Raw genomic sequence first — 21,505 nt, 5'->3', positions numbered from 1 at the left:
GCAATGCGCAAAAGTTTTTGGAAAATGTCAAAGAAGCGATTGTTTACAGTGGAGATCAAAATTAACTTTTGGATGGCAATTTCAACCCTTTAGATCTTTTTTTTCCATTTATGTAGGCCTCTTTGATTTATTGACCTATGAGGCCAACACTATGGCCATGTTGGAAATGTCATACTAACGTACTACTCATACAGCGTTTGATGTCAAAATGAGTATGTAGTGCCTTCATATTATATAGTATGAAAAGATTGAGTATGTGAGAATTACCATACTATATAGAGACATATTTTGAGCACGGTGGCACACAAGTCACACTCAACAGCCCCATGATGCATAACGACCGGATTGTAAAATCTTCCTGGCACCGGCTTCGATCTAAAAATCAAACATCATTTTTCAAAACAAAAGTATCTTTTCTTGTCTTTATATAGTTTTTTGTTAAATAGGGCTCTTGTTTTGAAGTAAATCGGAAGCTTCTTCACCATGATGGCAGACAATATGGAATCTCCGAAATGTCGGAATCAAATGTGTATATGTGAGTTTTACGGATCAAATGAGCACATGTTGATATTCTACTTGGTCGAGTGTTTACAGTGGAGATGAAAACAAACTTCTGAGCGGCACTTTCAACCTTTTACAAAAATGTTTTCAAGCAAATGATCTTTGATTTATTGATCTATGAGGCCTACACTACGTCTTTATCTGATGGAGAAAAAAAAAAAAAATCACTCCAGCAGTTTTAATTTGCAAAAATCCTGAACATGACACAAGAATCACATGCTATTTTTATCATGACATCAAAAGGCTAATGTTTTCATCAAGCCATGTAGGAATAGAGGAGGGAAAAGACAGCATGGTACTTATAATTTCTAAACTTGGATTGGATGATAGATTGTATTCATGGCAGCCCCAGGGGTCTGAGTCTCTGATTGTTCGTGTCATTCTTCAACTCACGAAGCTTGAGCATGACGTACGTTGGCCTATTCCAGTCGAGGTGAAGGAATTGACTGGACCGTTGCTGATTTCAAACCTTACGTGCTGCTCATCAAACCTCCCAATCAACATGGCTCATCGATCGCTATGATAAGCATAAATAGCTGGAGGTACATGTGCCACAGCAGAAGAAGTAGGGATTACTGTTCACCTTTGTTCTGAATAAAATAACCCAGAAACCTAAGTAATTTTTATGTAAGCAGAACTTGAAAATTGTTAAAAATATATATATTTGGCTAATAATATTAAAATCGATTAACTAAAATCAATTTTATTTGTTTCATTTCAAATATTACTTATTTTAAAAATGTCTGGTGTAAATCTTTTTTCATGTTTGTCAAACTTAATTTCAGGACCGATTTCTATAAATTCTACTTGATTTTGTTGCATCAGGTCAACTTCATCAAATAATTTTTTTTACTAACTTAAAAAAGAACAATGTCACAAAACCTAGAAGAAAAAAAAATCTTTTTTAAAAGTTAAATCTAACACTTTTTACAGTGCACAATCAAGCATTCATCAGCAAATAAGCTTAAATTAAAGCAGGTCTTCTAATAAAAAGGAGATAAAGTGATATAAAAAGAGAACAAGGGCAGCACAATGCAAAAGTGCAGCACTTTTGTCTCAATTTCTTTGGATTTAGTTTTTATCTAATCTGTGCTATAGGTCAGACATAGGCAACTGGTGGCCCGGGGGCCAGATGTGGTCCTCGGTCTACTCTAATTTTGTGCAGCCCCCAAAAACTAAATCGTAATTCATGAAGATGAAAGTTATACAAAGAACAACATTATACACAAAACTCCTGAAATGCAAAAAACGACAGCAAAAAGCACAAAATGTCAAGAAAAGTACAAAAATTAAAACAAAAAGATAAAAAACAAACAAAAATTATTCATGCATGCAGCTTTTCCAGCAGTGAAGAAGAGATGCTATGCTAGCAGACAGAGCTAATAGAAAAACGTGACTTTTACAGATATTCACGTAATATTACAGATATTCTTTCGGTGCTAAAGGTGTAAGGAATCATTTATGAACATATTTAAGAGTAGAAGGCGGCCAGAAAGAAAGTAATAGCAGTTTCCGGCCGCAGGCTACACTTCTGGTTAAAAAAAGTACTGCGATTCATCCATCCATCTTCTCCCGCTTAGCCGTTTCCGGGTCGCGGGGGCAGCATCCTCAGTAGGGAGGCCCAGACTTCCCTCTCCCCGGCCACTTCCTCCAGCTCGTCCGGGGGGACCCCGAGACGTTCCCAGGCCAGCCGAGAGACATAGTCTCTCCAGCGTGTCCTGGGTCTTCCCCGGGGCCTCCTTCCGGAGGGACGTGCCCTGAACGCCGCACTAGGGAGGCGTTCAGGGGGCATCCTAATTAGGTGCCCGAGCCACCTCATCTGGCTCTTCTCGATGCGGAGGAGCAGCGACTCTACTTTGAGCCCCTCCCGAATGACTGAGCTTCTCACCCTATCTCTAAGGGAGAGCCCAGCCACCCTACGGAGGAAACTCATTTCGGCCGCTTGTACCCGTGATCTTGTTCTTTCGGTCATGACCCAAAGTTCATGACCATAGGTGAGGGTTGGAACGTAGACCGACCTGTAAATCGAGAGCTTTGCTTTTCGGCTCAGCTCCCTTTTCACAATGACGGACTGGTGCAGACTCTGCATCACTGCAGACGCCGCACCAATCCGCCTGTCGATCTCTCGCTCCATCCTTCCCTCACTCGTGAACAAGACCCCGAGGTACTTGAACTCCTCCACCTGGGGCAGAACCTCATCTCCAACCCGGAGAAGGCACTCCACCTTTTTCCGGTACTGCGATTCAATTTTCAGAAAATCGATGTGAACCGTGATACCTATGAATCGATTTTTAACTGCCTTACGATTAATCGTTACATCTCTAATATATACAGTATATGTATATATATATATATATATATATATATTTATCATATTTATCCTTTATTCTCTATCCTTTATTTATCCCTTAGCCTTTATATTTATCATTATTATTATTATTATTATTATTGTTGTTGCTGGCTTGTTTTGCGCACTGACTACCAAGTCAAATTCCTTGTGCTGTCTTAAAAACTGTACTTGACCAATAAAACATTTCTGATTTCTGATTCTGATTTCTCATTTGATGGAACCTGAATCGGTCAGGTTTCTTCTTATCTCGTACATCTGACATCCTGACGTCTCCGCCATCTCTAGAAAAAAAAAACTGAAGAAAAATGTTTTCTGCTAAATTGTAATTCTAGTGATCAAACAAACTAAAATCTACAGAAGTAACAGTTACAGAAGCAGACGTAACCAGAGGATTGCTGGTTTGAACCCCACTGTGGTGGGTTACGGCTTATATTGGCTCTTGAGCCTGGCTCATTAACCCAATAACTGCTCCTCGGTGCTGCATCCAAGCGGGCAGAAAGGATAAGATAGCAGGTTAGAAAGAATTTACCCAATTTATTTTCATTTAGTTGGAAAAACTGAAACATTTTAACAACTTGCCTTCGTTTTAAGTTAGACTAAAAAATGTTGATTTGAGGGCAATGAAACTATTGAGTCCATATCAATATGATCAATTGTGTTTCACATAATTTAACTTGTTTTTTTTACCAATTGAAACAGTAGAAAAATGGTCCATTTATTTTTTTTCATTGTTTGCTCATTTTCACCTGGAATTCTGTCAGGAAAAGCAAAAGGAGCTTTGACTGAAAATTCAACAATCTTTTTATTAGTTGATCTTATTAGTGTTTACTTATTTGTTATCAATGTATTCACTGAATGCCATGTTCTTTCAATTTCTAAATTGAATTGAAATTGAAATTAATGTTTAAAATAATTATTTTTTACGTGGGAGAAAAAGTCCTTAACCTGGCTGAGAAACAGATAACACATTCCTGAAATATTATCACGTCTCTCCAAATAAAGACACTTTGAACTTCTTGATGAACCTCAGAGAAAGTAAAGTAGTTTTTCTCAGTGTGTGTGTGAGTGTGTGTGTTCATTATGAACGTACCTCAGATAGTCAGAACGAAAAAATCATTTGCATTTTGTGGCATTCACGTTCTGTGATAAATACAGCTTTAATATGTTTAGTAGCTGCCCAGGATTCTCCCCAATGAGATTTAGCACATGCGGAAAGATGTCGAGGTATGGATCAGTGGAGATGGATTATTTATGTGTCTATGATTCAGAAGATAAACGATCACATAATCCATCACTTTACAGGTGCTGACATCAATAAACCATGTTGTTAGCTCCTCCCTCTGCCACACTGACACTTTAAGACACAATTTAAGACCCAGTAATAGACTTTTTTTCAGGCTAGAATTTAGCTGATAATTTATTAAATCTTTGTGAGTATTTTATTGCATCAAAATATCTGCAGCCTCTGCTAAATATCATCATTATTGATCAATCTGCTGATATAATCAATACATTAGATCAAAGAAATACGGCTGTGCTGCTGCATGTGTTTGTTATTTAGATATTTACATTTTGTACGACAAAAATATAAGATTAAGCCACTCAGTAATCAAAGTTGTTTTTTATTTTAGTTATATAAATTGTCTTTTTAAATTCCATATTATATTTACGTAAAAATGCATAAAACATATATAAGTTATTTTAAAATGATATCGATTATTCTGTATATAATACCCCACCCCGTCACAACCTCTTTTTTCCACACATGTAAATAGTTTCATAATTAACTTTTTTTTGCATAATAAATAATTAAGAACATGATCATTATTGTAATATTTTGTTCCAGAACAATTGCATGTAACACCAAACAAACACACAAAAGGAAAAAGAAAATAGGTTAATTAAAGCAGAAAACATTTTACAATAGATATGTATCTAGAACCCTTATAATCAATTTAATGTATTTAAAGGAATACATATATATTTAAAAAGATTGAAAACATGTAGTCAATGTACACACACTCATCTATATATATACACACACAGAGAAGAATACATGTATAATATCTATGTAAAAAGGAGGGAAGAAGCAAAACCTGATTCAGAGTTTCCAGATCTAAACATATAAGGACATCTGAGATGTCAACATTTTGGAAGGGATGGGAATGCATATGTGGGTACGGGATAAAATATAGATTTTTTAATAAAAAAAAAAATCCTCAGATCACTCATGTTGTGAACTATTTAGTTTTACTACATCCACTTTGGTTGAAACTCTCTTATAATAACTCTATATTGCAAATATGATTATTTAAATCCTGCTTTTGCTTCTTCCTCTTTTTAAAACTCCAAAATACAGGAAAAAAGGAGGGAAACTAACTTTTGTCATCAAGTAAAAGCTAAAGTTTCACTACCTCATTGATATCCTGCTGCTGCAGGAGCCAAAGCTCAGCAGGGGTACAAAAAAATTGGCAATTTTTAAAGCCATATTCTTTTTAGATTTTCAGTCGAATAATACAAACGTTCAAAGGAAGATTCTATGACTGTGTGTAAATAATAAACTATTAAAGTGACTGTGTGTCTGTGATGTAGCCCTGTGGGGGACTGCTACTCTGATCATTCCTAGTACATAAATAAATATAAATAAAAATTGAATAGTTTTGATATTCTTCAAAGTCCGTGATTTTGTCTGCAGCTCCTTGATCGTGTCATATCAAACTTTTCCCGTCCTCACAGCTGAGGAATAGAATATGTCGTATCCAGCTCAATCTAACACCATTACAGCCAGTCCCACAAAGTACCTGCTGAGACGGAGGAGTGTAGAGATGGAGGAGGACACACATGCAGCGGATAGAAAAAGAGTGAGCGCGGTGATAAAGTGAGCCGTAGCATGTGGTAGTAGCCAGCTAGCGCACTAATCACAGTCTCCGGCTGCACAAACACACACCGGTGCCTCAGAGGCTGTTGAGAGATAATCATATTCTCACAGCTACACACACACGGTGGAGGACACAGGTGACACGAAAATAAAAGATGCTAAATCCTTCCTCGTTGTTCTCCTCCTGTGTGCGTATGTGTGTGTGTACGTCAACACCTTTGTCAGATGTTTATTGAGACTTTGATAACTTTTTTATTGTGACTTAAACAGTGTGTTCTGGAGTAACTCACGGAGAACTTACAAAGTGGTCTGTTATAAGTTCATTAATAAACCTTTTCACACTTGGAAATCTCGCTCTCGCCCAGATCTTGCGCTTGAGTTCAAGGGTCTTGGTGTTCTGATTGACTCAGATCTTACTTTCAGCAGTCAGATCAAATCTATCACAAAAACAGCTTCTACCACCTAAAGAACATCTCCAGAGTGAAAGGTTTAATGGCTCAGAAAGACCAGGAGAAACTGATCCATGCTTTTATCTCCAGCAGACTGGACTATTGTAATGGTCTTCATCAAACATCTACAGCTGGTTCAGAACGCTGCAGCTCGGGTCTGAACCAGAACAAAGAGGTCAGAACACATTACTCCAGTTGTAAAGTCTTTACACTGGCTCCCAGTCAGCCTCAGAATAGACTTTAAAGTTCTGCTGCTGGTGTTTAAATCTGTGAATGGGTTTGGTCCAGAATACATCAGTGACATGTTAGTCAGGTATGAACCCAGCAGGTCTCTCAGATCTATGGACACAGGTCAGATAGTGGAGCCCAGAGCTCACAGTAAACAATGGTGATGCTGCTTTTAGTTGTTATGCTGCAAAGAAGTGGAACAAACTGCAACAGAGCTGAAGTCAGTATCTAATGTGAACATTTTAAAATCAAAGTTCTCTACTGCGTATGATTGAGAGAGAGATTTTTGATCATGTTGTTGATGTTTATCTGTTTGTTGATGATTTTAAATGATGTTCTTATAGATTTTAAGCTGTTGTTGCACTTTTTGATCATGTAAAACACATTGAGTTGCCTTGTGTATGAAATGCGCTATACAAATAAATTTGCCTTGCCAAGGGTCAAGACTGAGGTGAAGACTTGAAAAACACTAAACACTGGAAGTCGAGCCTTGTCGCTCAAAGAATCAAATATTTACCCTGAATCAGAAAACAGCTCAGTAGTTCCAGCAAAGATTGATTATGTCTTCTTTTTGAACAGTAGGTTAAGTTGAGGTTTTGTTTATTCAGGCAAGGTTTTTCAGGAATTTTTTTTAGCTCCCGACATGTTTCGACTGTCAACTGCCAGTCTTCGTCAGAGGAGTTCTGCTGATCGCCTTTGATGGTTCCTTTGAAGATTCACTTTACTAAAGAATCTCGCTAGAACTACTACTCGGAAGTCCATCACCCCTGGAAAAATAGCGCAATGAAAACTGTTAATGGAAACACCTGAATTTCCAAAAAACAGTTTCATGAGGAGGACTTTCAGACGTTTCGATAATGAAATGTGTCGCAAATACACATCATGCAACATGACGTACATGGTCACATGACCACTTCTCTGTGAAAAAACATGGCGCGGTACCTGTGGACAGAAGAGGAGACCGAGGCATTTCTTAGCATTATACTGTAAATTATTAGTGCCACATTAGACGTGAAACAACAAAGGAATGCAGAGTGTTATAAGGAGGTTTGGTGCGTCCATCTTCCTGCAGCAAAGTCTCATGGGATGAGATTTCACGGGAGCTACGAGCCTCCGAAACAACTTTCAATAGAAACATTCAAAGTACAATTATACTTTGTCAACATTTAGAAATATCGCTTTTATTTTGGAAAAATGGAAAGCCAGCTTATAAAATGTTTGTCCTATCAAATGTTCTTGCCTGCTCTGAGAATCATCTGAGGTGAGGACGAATACTTAGAATCACTTAAGAATCACTCAATCAAAACGAATTATTCATAATAATGACCTCTTCGCCCAAACAAACAAACAAGATAATCCTCCAACCATAGAGACGTAGCAGAGAGAGGCTCTGCTCTGAAATGCTGCATCACATTTTTATTTATTTTCTAGCAGCACCAGAACGCTGAGTCTGTCGTCGTGACCTGTGACTTGTTTTTCTGTCACTCACTCTATTCCATGGTGACCCATGTCAGACTGGTGTCACTGCTGAGGATGCAGGGTTATACACACACACACAAACGCACACACGCACACACACACACACACAAACGCACACACGCACACACTTGTTGGCTTCCCGGTGTCTACCTCCATCCTGTCCTTCAGCAGTGATGCATACACCCACACATTCACCCTGTCACCCCCAGGATGTCTCTGCTCACACCTTCTCACCTTGAGCTGCGTTCTCCTGATGGGTGTCACTAGGTCTGCTTTAGGCTTTCTGCTAGTGCTGAGGTGTTAAACTTCTTACACATCTACTGCCAACTATTGTCAATCTGGCCTATAAACAATTTTAGCATGTTTCTGATTTCAGAACTTCATTTCTGATCCATTAATCTGAATTTAAGCGCTCTATTAGCTTCTTGTTGTGAGTTTAGCAATATTGCAGTACTATTTCCAGGCTTTTTTTCTCTCCACGAGTGTGCAAGGTTTCCCTCTTGGGATACCAATTTCACCCCAATACTCCAAAAATATCTATTGTATGTTGAATGTGTAGAAATGACTTATCTCTGTGATGCAAATGATGCATTAAGTTTGTAGTAGCCTACTGTATATTACAAGCATAAATACACAATATTTTTACCAGCAATATCAACAGCGTTAAGACTAGCAAAGCTAATATTAGGATTAAAGTTAAGAAACAGATTAAGATTCATGTTAATGTCCAGTTTAATGTTACATTTATGATTCAGAATAATACTAAGATTAAGAATATTAATTAAAAAATAGGAAAAAGAACAAGAAAAAGAGAAAGATTAGGATTATAAATAAAAAAATAACACAAACAAGAATATGAATAAGAATAGAAACATGGATACAATTAGTAGGATTAGGAATGAGATGAGGAATAAAAATAAAAATAAAGAATAGGATTAGGAATAAGAAAAAAATAAGATTGAGAAGATTGAGATATGATGAACAACAATTAAAAAGATTAAGAAAAAGACTAGGATTACAGAAATCAGATTAAAAAAAATGAAAAAGTAATGAAAAGATTAGGGTTAGGAATAACTAGTGAGATGGGAAATTAGTCGTTGACGTTTGCGCCGTGCATGGAATTGTGTGTAACTAATCTAAGTTAGTGAATCTCTCTCAAATGAATCACTTTGTAGTGATTACTCCTGCAAAACGTCAGCAGGAGAATCTCACAGTTCATGCTTCGAGAAAGAATGGAACATCTGCAGTGAACATCTGCAGAGACTTCTGTTTCACTGGCAGATGATGTCACTGATATAATCACTTTGTTTTTAAAACTCTAGCCACAATATGCATTAAAAGCTGCACAGAAGCATATCAAATATTCACTAATGATATAAACTGAACCCTTTCAGCTTGTTTAAAACGGAGCTGTTCAAACACATTGACCTTAAAGTAAAGCTCGTCCTACAGCAGTTTGTATGAAGTCATGGGTCGACTCAATTACAGCACAGGCTCTTTTAATCAATGTTTTATTAGAGTTCCTGCCATTAATAGAGCTTCTGTTGACCAACGTTTCAACCAATCCTTCACTTCTTACCGAGCTTTATACCTCATATACACATACGGATGTTTTGTTTTTGTCATTTCAATCAAATGTTTTAGATGCAACTGAAAAAGGAGACGCTATTGATGGAAATAACAGGATATGATGTTTTCTGGTACCTTATATGTTTTTCTAGTATTTTACAGCTTTACACCATTTTTCGACCTAGCATGATCTGGATATAATGCTAACAGTAATCAAATAATCAGACTTGGACTCAAAAAAGTTTGGGAACTCCTATTCTAGGCCTATAAGTATCGTAAGGAGGTAAAATCATGCCCAAACCTCACAAACACACAAATGAATGTTTTAGTCACAAACAACGATTCACAAACAAACTCGGTGGGGTTTGCAAGTATAAAACATCATTCACAAACTAATGCACTTTGTTTTGCAAATAAGAAATGTACCGAGCAGACAAATACAGCAAGTTTTACACATAAAGATACATTTTTTAATTTAAAAATAATTTTTCAAGCACAAACAAAAATAACTCAGATCCCTCTCTTCCCTCCCTCCCCGCTGCTCTCTTGCCCTGCCTCCAAACTTTCCAAAGTCCCTCCCTCAGTGGAGCTCTACAAGCTAACGTAACATAAAAGTAACATAACATGCACTGTTAAAAGCATATTACTGCAGCGCTTCTCTCTCTCTATGTGCCACACCTCAGCAGCAGCAACACGTGTCACTTAGAGCAGCCCACGCAGAGGCTGCTGCGCGCACATGAACAACACATACACAACACATGCACTACAGAGTTCTAGTGTAACAATTACAAATCAAACATAATGTAAATCAAGCAGCAGTAATTACCTTTCAAGCAGAAAAGACACCAATTCCATCTTCTACACCTCCAGATCCTACACTGTAAAAAAGATGGCGCTCTAGCTCCGGGAAAGGGGCGGGGACTGTGAGCAACAGCTGTCAGACAGCCCATCAAACACAATCCTGGCTCTGATTGGTTCTTTTTGCTCGGTCGCGGTGCATTCTGGCAATCTGCCAAAGGCTGCAGGAGCAGCAGGGGGCGGGACTCGATGAGCCTGCTTTTTTTCACACAAACTACTAGTTTCATGTAAAGCTGTCCTTATATAGTAACAGCTTTAGCAAATATGACAAAAAGTTAAATTTATAAGAGTTGCAGACTGCACCTTTAAGTACTAAAAATATTCTTTAAAAGTTTACCGACCTTTGTTTTTGTAATCTAAGGATTCTTTTGTGCTATATATGCCTTGTAATGCTCAAATGTTACTTAAAGCAGTGGGAATATGATTTTTTGTGATAAAAAAAAAACAGTTGTTGGATGGATTAGTTTTCTTAATATGTTAAGGTTTCATTTATTCAAACAACTTTTTTTTCAGGAAATTTACTTTGATCTCCTGACATGTGTCGACTGTCAACTGCCAGTTTTCTTCAGAGGCATCTGCTGATCACTTTGATGTTTCTTTGACCTCCGCGTAATAATTCCAGCAAGTTCTTTCTGTCATGTTTTTGAATAATATGTTACATTCTCATTTATTCAGACAACTGTTTTTCAGAGGATCTTGTACTAACTTATAAGCTATAATACATACAATGACATGTGTTTGAAATGCATTATAAGATGATTCCTTTCCCCTTATTTTTATTGTTTAAGCAACTGCAAACTCTGGGTATCATCTCTGTCCAATCAGCTCACTGCTCGTGTTATTGTTCTCGGAACAGAAATCCACATCATGAACCTAAATTAAATTACACTCTGCCAGATGACATTAGGTCAACATGACACTTGATAAAACATCCAAATTGTGTCCGTCCAAACTAAAGCATGGTTTCCACGTCGAGAATTGTGGGAATTTTCTGAGGACGTGAATAAATCAAAGATGAATTCATGAAAGTTCTCTCACAAATTTCTAATAACCAGCGACCAGTCAAGGTGCTGTCATGCTCACTTATAATATTGGCTTCTTCTACAGCAGACATAGGCAACTGGCGGCCCAGGGACCATATGTGGCCCTCGGTCTAATTTTGTGCAAACCCCCAAAGCAAACGTATTTCAAGAAGTTGGAAAGAATAAAAAGCCCAACATAATATGCAAAATAACTCCCAAAACACACATTGACAGCAAAATGCACAAGGTACACAAAAACTTCAAAAAATACACAAAATGACTCGTGAAACACAAAATGACAACAAAGACAAACAAAAAAAACACTTAAAAAAACAAAATGACTACGAAAAAACAAAAAAACAACAACAAAAATACAGAAAGTGACCCCAAAAACGCACAAATCGACAACATAAATCAAGAAAAATGTAAGAAAAATGCACAAAATTACAACAAGTAGACAAAAAATTTACGAAAACACATGTTGACTCCAACAAACACACAAAATGACTCCAATAACACAAAAAATCTCTACAAACTGAGAAAACAACAAAACCACAGGCAAAGATCTTCTAAATAGACATAAATGTTGATAATATGACACTCGGATCAGATACAATCACATTTTTGTGGCCCTCGCTGTGATAGAGTTGCCCATCCCTGTTCTACAGCGTGTGCAGTTTGGGGTCGACTTAATAAAAGCACATTACAGGCACGGTAAGAAAAAATAAAGTTAATGAGGATCAATCCTTCATCTTTACACAAAAGTAAACACAAAAAAACAGAGGGCAGGAGCTAATGAGTCATAATATTATTCATCCAACACACAAACAGTACACTTGACCTCTCCAGCTCCTCAGTGCATGAGGAACAAACTGAACAATCTTGGACAGAATATCAAGTGTCCCCGTTCTGAAATGTGAAAAAGGTGTTTCAGTCATACTGTATATGGAAGATGGAGAAAAAGATAAAAGCACCAATGCTGCAGCACCTATAGTTTTTAACCCATGGCAGGGGCAACTTTTAGCACGGTGGGGGCCACCAAAGTGTGCCACATTATCAACATTCATCTCAGCTTTCAGAATAATGTTGAATCTAAACAATATTACAGAGAGAACAAAGGGGTTTACAAGTGATTTTGTATATTTTCCAGTCATTTTTGTGTATTTATGTCATCATTTGTGGCGTTTAGTTGTTTAGTGTGTTTTCTTGATGTTTTTCATGTTTTTGGACCCATTTTGTGTATATAGGTGTGTTTTGGAAGTCATTTTGTGTATTTTCGTTTTGTTCTATGTATTTTTCTGTCATTTTGAACATATTTTTCTGTCATTTTGAACATATTTTTGTTGTGATTTATACCATTTTGCATGTTTATTTGTGTTTTGTAGGTCTTTTTTTCATTCTGTGTCTTCTCCATTCTATGCATTTGTCATTTTGTATACCTTTTTGTTGTTTTATGTGTTTCTGGAGTTATTTTATGTACCACATTTACGTTTTATTCTATAAATTTTTCTGGAATTTGTGTGTATTTTTGTCGTTCAGTAAGTTTTTGCTGTGATTTTCTATAATTTTTGGAGTCATCCTGTGCATTCTGTGCAGCACAAAATTAGACCCTGTCCCACCTACAGCTTTAAGTAAAATACATTTTGGAGTGACCACACAACAGACTCAAGCTTGTATTTACAAGAGTCTTAAAATCCAACTGTACCCACTCTTTAATTGCTTCCTTTGCACATTTTGTTCGATGGTTACGGAGGTGGTCCCCCATGCAGATCAGACATGTCTTAATTGTACCACTGTCTCTTCAACCATTCAAAGAAAAGAACCAAGACTGCTATTAAGCCTTGTATTACTGACGCTACAGTTTGTCTTAAACTCATTACCTCCACTTATCTTTTGTCCTACAACTAAACTATTTTACTTTTTCAGACGCTCCACATAACTCGATCTATAAGATCTCTCAATAATACAAATCCTTCACTCAGCACAGTGTTTATTTTTCTTTTTTTTTTTAACTCAAGCAGCTTGAAGTATTGGACGTGACAGCACACCTAAAGCAAGTAATTACGGCGCTTTCACAGTCAATTTGATTCATGCTGACAGTCCAGCACTGATAGAATGTTGTGACTCAATCTGACGCTGCATAACAGGAAAGAGATGATCAACAGATGGACTGATGAAGACAGGTTTGTCTACGCTATATGCACACGATAATAATAATAATAATATCATTTCTGGTGGTTAACGTGGCTAGTTTAATTCGCTTCAATAGGATATCAATCCTGTGTCCATGAGAAAAACAAAGAGCTCAAAGAATAACTAAACACTGAGGTTTTTGCTGGAAATTAAAACCGTCTTGATTATGGGCGGGGCTACTGCAGCAATTAATGCCCAGTCAGTATCATGAAATCTACAAAGAACAATCTATGCTATGCTAACTAGCTCCTCAGTATACTCACTTTACCTCTCTACTCACTTATCTCAATCCAACCTATACAGTACTCGCCACAGATTGCAGTCGACAGGTGATAGTTTTTACAGGAGAGGCGGGGCTAACAGTGGTGGTTAATGACATAAAAAGCCAACAACACAGCACAAACCACCATTCTCAGCCAATAGTCAAATTATACTGTAATAGCCATAGAGGCCAATCACTGACATTTTTAAACAAAATACACCAAACTGAAATTCCTCGGCCAAAATGTCAAGAGTTGGACAAAAATCAATCAAAAACATGACTTCATTTCAAATACATTTGTTTTTAGCAGAAAAAAAATGGTTTTAAGGTTTAGTTACTGTGAATCTATTTGTACCGTGCACTCGCCAAAGCAGGGCTGTCAACGCCATTTTAGTTCAGGGGTCAAATACAGAGCAGTTTACAGTTACATAAAATACAAAATATGTAAGAAACCAACGACATCCAAGCAATAAGTGACAGATATTAGTCCCAAAAAGATCTTCAATTTGAATTTCCTAGATTTTTTTTTTTGACTAATTTCTATTTAATTAAGGGAAATGTGTAACAATTTGAGGAAAATTGAAGGATTTTATAAGAATTTTTTTTTTTTTTAACAGTTTAACATTTACAATGACTGCATTAATGCGATATAAGCACCAGGAGCGTTGAGTTTCATTCACACAATGATTCATGTTTTCGCTGTAATTTTTACTTTCTCCTACAGGGCGAATTGGATGCTCCAAAGGGCCAGATTTTGTCCCCGGGCCATGAGTTTGACACATGATCTATACTTAGAAATGTTATTATTATTATTATTATGAATTACTATTCGCGTGCTCATGTTATAGTTTTTCAAGGCCATAATTTACATTTTTTTTTTTTGCTTTTAAGCAATTTCCCCTGGGATTAATAAAGGAATTCTGACTCTGATGATTTCTAGGATTTTGAAGAATCAATATATTTAGATCTTATTTTGCAATTTCCTTTGCCAAGATGTTGAGCCCTAGGTTGCTGAGTAAAATGACAAATTTTACGTGTGATTTTTTCCCCACACATGAAATCAGAAGAAGCAATAAGTAGCCTCGAGCTGCTAAAAGTTGAAGAAATAAGTTCAATCTATAAAGATTCAAACATGTGTTTCTGAAGCCATTGGTGAAAGTTTGACACTCTTTTAACTCAAATCACATATTTCAGAGATGGTTTTTGATTCCCTGACGACCTGTCTGGGTCTCTCTTTACGTCTCTAACGTGTCAAATTGGACCAGCGATCAATGGAGGGCTCGTGCACCATGTGCGCATGCAGTTGCGCACGATTGGGTGACATCAAATAGTGATCCTGAAATATGAGCTCAGTGTCTGTGTGACGACTGAGAGCGGGGGGTATAAAAGCTGGAAAAGACAGTTATCGGCTCATTTCCATCCTCCACATCTGGCCTTGAGCAGGGTCGCGGACCAACAACGACTGAGAGCGACCACAGCTGGAGCTCCAGACTGAACACTGTGCAGGTGAGGAATGCTTTTCATCATATATTTACACAATTTAGTTATTTTTTAGTCAATATCATCCACTTTTTGGGTTAGAAATCCAAATTACAATAGGATACAATACATTATTGTACACACAAATCCTATGCATTCTTAATTACAAGTTATTAAACATGTAATAAAGCTTTTTTTTTTTTAAACAAGACTTTTTTTAAATGTTTAGACAAAAATAAAATAAGTGATGGAATAGACGGCTCCATTTTTCCTGTAATTTCCCCAGTAAAACTACCATGAAGTCGACATGTCTGCTCATGCTGGCGTCCCTCACGGTCTACAAAGTGACTCTGTCTGGAGGACAAGGAATCTCTCCCGAGGACGAGACGGAGGAACCGAACCTGGACGACGACGTATTAGAGAGAACAGAAGGACTTCTGTTACGGTCCCTCCTCAGCAAACTGCAGGACGAGTACACGAGAAACAGTAACAGTGCGTAAAACACTAAGTTTGTTTTTTAAATAGAGGAAGGGCACCAAGTATTTAGGATTTTTATGTTTTTAAATTTTATCGTCAAAGTTTTTTTTTTTTTTTTTTTTCTTAAATCAACCTGTCATAGTAGAATTATATGCACATAATAATTCTGAGCTTATAGATGCCAATCTTTGTATATTTCTCCTATTTCAGAGCTTTGGTGTTATGTTGTATGTAATTCTTTGAGGCATTTCAGTAAAGTGTCCACATTTGGATGTTTAATTATTTTTACTTACTTATTTATGTATTATTATTTAGACAAACGGATTTAATAATGATATTAAAAGGCTTTAACGCAGTGTTTTTCAACATTGGGGTGGGGACCCCAAAATGGGTCGCCTGAAATGTCTAGTATGGTTTTTTTTTTTTTTTTTTTTTTAATTATAAAATAGGTAAAATTGATTAAAATGATATTTTAATTTGTTTTATTATTATTATTTTTCAAAGAGACACCACATACATTAACTACCAAATAACTGTACCCTGTACTTAAAATTTCTCAAATATAAATCTAGTTAAAATAAAATGCTGTATAAAACTTATCTGAGGTGACGCACTTGTCACTTTGCGTGGCTACTCCGTATTTGTAACACACTTTAATAAACATGATCAAAAACTAATTATAGGGTCAAAAAATATATGATATCAAAATGGGATCACGACCCGGAAATGGTTGGGAGCCTCTGCTATAGCGTTTATCTTTGTAGTCACGATTTAATGTGAGGACTGGGTATAATCGCCAATCCTCCTTGTGCGTAATTACGCACACTGCCGCTGCAGTGCCCATGGAAAATGTTGAAGTAAGACTTCTCTCTTTTTCCCCAGATGGGTTTTCATCCCAGTCAGAGTGGATAACAAAAAGGCAACACCCCGGTAAACGAGACAGCGAGGATTTGGAGAAGCGACAGCATCCAGGCAGGAGAGAAGAGGACGACGATGATCCGTTCGTGGAGCTGCAGAGGAGACAACACCCCGGCAAGCGCGAACAAGACGATGTTCTGCGTTCCTTCTTTGCGCTCCAGAAGAGACAACACCCTGGAAAGCGGTCCACTTTGGGACACATGTCAGACGACCCGGTCCAGCTCCTCGGCCCACTTTCTAAAAGACAGCACCCAGGTAAACGTTACTACCAGTACCCCATGGACGCGCACAGCAAACAGCAGCACCCGGAGGACGATGAGTGGGGATGGGGTCCAGAGGGTGAAGAAGATGACCTGCCAGAGATGGAAAAGCGTCAGCATCCCGGGAAGCGCTTTTCGGATACCTTCAATCCGGATTTTGGCGCAAACGTCCCGTGTGATGGTGCCGATGATCCTGCAGAGTGCAGCAAGATCAAAGTGCTGCTGCTCGACTTTTTAGAAAACATGACCACAAACCACGTGGAGACGAAGAGACAACACCCCGGGAAAAGGTCTGCGCCCGAGGAAGAGGAGGGAGAGTAGGTCCAACTACAATCTGTTGCGTGCGTAAACTGTAAAGAATATATAAATAATATAGAATTTCAACGTTTCCGTTTTTGTGCCACTCTTTTCATTATTTCCCTTTGGCAAACACCTGCTTTTTTTTTTTTTTTTAGTTTTTTTAAATATTTTTTTGCGTAATTGCGTGAAATCTTAAACTATTTTGATGTGCATGCAGTTTTCCAGGTGCATCCATAGTTAGAGCTGTTTATTGATTGATTTATTGCTTTTCAATGGCATCGTTATAGAGATTACCAAAGGACTGCGTACACACTTCATTCATATTTAGTCACATTGGTCTGCTCATGGCTTCATTACGTTACCTCTGTGAGGTGACAGTGACACCCTCATCTGGAGAAGAGATCTTATTAAAGTGGCAACATTTGCAAAACGTCACTTGCTGATTTGTGTTTGATTCTTTGGAAATATATTGTATCTCACAGCAAATGACTCGTGTCACTAATTATTTATTTATTTATTTTTTTTTTAGCACAGATAAAATGTACTTTGGGTAATATATTAGTCGCACAAAGCTGTTAATCACATATAGTTAAAATCTTAGTGTTGTTTTTTGCAAATTACAATCTAGTGTTTGTGTTATTATTGTTGTTGACTCAATATTTTCGTCATGTATTCGTCAATTACATGTTTTAAGTGACGTAAAAAACTATGACTAATTAAAAAAAAATACATGTATATTTTCGTCGACTATTAAATACGAAACTATAATTTCGTCACATGGGACAAAATCTAATGAGAAATCATGTGATCGTTTGGTCATATGCATTGATCCCATTAAATCTGTCTGTTTGAATTTACAAACAATATCAGGTTGATCAATTGTAATTAAATCTTTTTTTTTAAAAAAAAATGCATAAACTCTTGTGCTTCATATTTTCGTCGACTATATCTGCAACAGATTCAGTCGACTAAAATCTTAGTGTCATTCACTTGAAACTGAATCAAAATTGGGTGTCAAAATTAACACCGGTGCTAGTTTTAGTATTTAAATGAAAATCTAATGGAGTTTTTAATCAAGATTTTTTAATGTCACGCAATTTGTGTAAGAATTAAAGTTTTAAATGGCGTTTTTAGTCTTTATCTATCTATGTAGTTGTATAACAAAGGACAACAGTGAGTGTTAACTTCATTGGTGTGTCTGATCAATAGAAGAGGAGCTTCTCTGTTTAATTGGTCTCATTCCATCAGAGCCATGGGAGAAGCTTCCATGAACCTGATCAAAATCCTAATTGTTCCTCGACTCCATCCTGAGCTGGAGATGTTTTACTGCTTTTCGTTTTTATCTTCAGGTGAAATGAACAGGATTCAGTGGAAAACATCCTCTCAGAGACAGGCTGAACACTTTCACATCACACTGACTTATTTGACCTTTGGCTGTTTCACGTTAAATGAAAACGACTTTAGATTTCTGACATTTCAGGTGGTATTTGTTCATTAAAAGTTGATTATTCTTCATCATTTTCAAGCACAACGAAAGAATAAAGTATTCTGGATTCAAAAAGGCAGGTAAAAATAACAAAAAGGAATTGTTTTCACAGGTATAGTAAGTCACAATATTCACAATTATTCTTAATACCATGAACTAAAACTCATATCTCCATATTTTTGGTGAAAATAGCGATAAACGATTTAAATCTCGATAATTTTATTTAAAATTCTGGGTTAAATCTGATGATCTAACAGAGGCACAATATGTGCCACTTTACTCTTTCGTCGGGACAGCACGTGTGAGTGAGTTCTGTAGTGTGGCTTGTTTAGGGGAAGGTCTGGGTTAGGATGCACTCAGTAATCCATCTAAGTGAGTTTTTTTATGTTGTTTTAAGAAGTAGTGACAGTAGCGACTCCTAAAATATGTATTTTAAAACAAAATAAGAAAATAGAAAACTCGATATATCGCCCAGCTCTACAGATTACTAAAACATTGCTTTTATCACAAAGTTACCGATTAATTGAAATTACACAAACATGAGGACAATAAGTTGATAAAGCTCTAAAAAGACCTTGGATCAGAGTATTACCAGCTTTCCCAAAAAGGGAACAAAAATGGAATTAACCAAACAAAAAAAATCAAGGGAAGTATAAAAAATAAGTCAATGTAGATATAAAAATCCATAAAGAGATGCACAATAAGTTAATCAGACACAGAAATCATTAATACAGGGGACAACAAAAAGAAATGTACAAACCTGACCTAAATGTATCAAATTTAATCACAAAAACACATAAATCATGGACAACTAACTGCAAAAAAGGACAAGCCGTGACTGATGCCCAATTCAGAAGAAAAAAAGACAGTAAAATAAGCACGTCTCACATTAAATCCTCCCTAAAGAGGACATGTAACATGAACTTGCATAAAATCAAAGACAAATCTAGACATTTCCTTTAAAAAATAAGATAAAATAAAAGCCTTATTAAACCCAAAGTTTAGTTTTTAAAATTAAAAAAAAAAAGGATTGAAAAAGTCTCAGCTAACCACAAAACTCTTACTCACGCCCATCGATTCACAAACAAACTCAGAGTTGTTTGCAAATACAAAACATCATTCACAAACTAAAGCATTGTGTTTTGAAAATAAGAAACATACCAATCAAACAAATACATGTTTTCCACATCTATCTATAAAGCAAGGAATCTCTGTCTGTCTGTGTGTCTGTTCCTCAAATATCTCTGCAGATAAGGCTCAGACTGCCATAAGACTTTCAACATGGCTGCTGCTTGGTTCAAGGGTGTGCAACGTGGGATTTGTTTGTACTGCAACAATACCGTGGAGAAATTATTTCATAAATGCCGTTGTCCATTGTCCACTGGAGGCACCACAGTCACGTGCATGCAGGAGCCAATCGCAGCACACCGTAGCTACGTGCGTGCCAGAGCCAATCGCTGGAGAGCCCTCCCCCTGGCCTCAGTTTTATGGTGTGTGTGGACTCATATCAGCCGCACAGAGGAATCAAAGGAGTAGTGACGTGTTGGTCGCGAACAAAACGGCTCTGACAGCTGTCTCATTCCTCACACATGTGATGCTGCGGCGCGATGGAGCGGTTCTCTCTCGCTCTCTCTCTGAGAAACAGGTTTACATTACCAAAGCAAGTGTGACATAGAACGATGTACACACGAAAAGATTAAATGTTAAAAATAGCTACATTTGTGATGTGCAAAACAATAAGATGAAATAAAAAATAACAAAATTAAAATTAAAATAGGCTTTCACTATATATATGTGGAACAAATACAATTAAGTTATGAGTATTATAGAAAGGGAAAAGGTTATGTACAGAATTTTACATATATCAATATCCACACTCATATGAGTCCGACTGCACAAGTGCATGTACACAAACACCTACATATGTATATATTCATACATGTATGGGCAGACTGTCTGCCCATGCATGTATGAATACAGACTTCCTACGGCCACTGCCCTAGTACAAAGAAATAATTCTTAAATTCCGAGAAAATCCTTCAAGTACAAAAAAGAGCGAATTTTCTGCTTTGCAGATACACACACACAAATGCCACTAAACTCCATCCATTCATCCATTTTCTGACTCACTTGTTCCTGTTTTCAGGGTCACGGGTATCTGCTTCTGCCTATCTCCAGCTCTCAGTGGGCATTAGGCAGGGATACACCCTGGACATGGCGCCAGTCCATCGCAGGGCAACACACAGACAAACAACCATGCGCACTCACATTCACTCCTAAGGGCAATTTAGAGACTTTAATCACCCTAACGTTCATGTTGTATTGTGGGAGAAAGCCAGATTACCCAAAGAAAATCCACACATGAGGGGAACATGCAGACTTCACACAGAAAGGACCAAAGTGTTGTTTCTTGCTGTGAGGCAGACATGTTAAATACTAAGCCACTGTGTGCCTGCCACTAAACTTTATAAGAAATGTCCTGTTATTATTTGAAGGGTATTTTTTTCTATAATTTAAGCCGCATTTCATTCTATTTGTAAAACATACTGTATTTGTCTGATATGTACGTTTCTTATTTGCAAAACAAAATACATTATTTTGTGAATGATATTTTCTATTTGCAAACCACATTGAGTTTGTTTGTGAACCGTTGGGCGTGAGAAAAACTAGTTTTTTGTGTTTGTGATGTTTTGCCATGATTTTAACTCCATCCCCTGCTTTCCAAAATATATTTTT

The 21,505-nt window shown here is 37.0% G+C and overlaps 1 protein-coding gene across 1 annotated transcript; it reads left to right on the top strand.

The window, feature by feature from the left end:
• Window positions 1–15,225: 15,225 nt before the first annotated feature.
• On the top strand, window positions 15,226–17,414 carry trh (thyrotropin-releasing hormone). The gene is made up of 3 exons (XM_028453520.1): window positions 15,226–15,355; window positions 15,615–15,820; window positions 16,688–17,414. Exons 2-3 carry the CDS (start codon window positions 15,625–15,627, stop codon window positions 17,302–17,304), a joined length of 813 nt encoding a protein of 270 aa, XP_028309321.1. The 5' UTR covers window positions 15,226–15,355; window positions 15,615–15,624; the 3' UTR covers window positions 17,305–17,414.
• Window positions 17,415–21,505: the final 4,091 nt, after the last annotated feature.

This window comes from Gouania willdenowi, chromosome 7, assembly GCF_900634775.1.
Source record: "Gouania willdenowi chromosome 7, fGouWil2.1, whole genome shotgun sequence".
Taxonomy (NCBI): domain Eukaryota; kingdom Metazoa; phylum Chordata; class Actinopteri; order Blenniiformes; family Gobiesocidae; genus Gouania; species Gouania willdenowi.
Note: the sequence above shows the minus strand (reverse complement) of the source record. Positions and strands in the feature narration are given on the sequence as shown.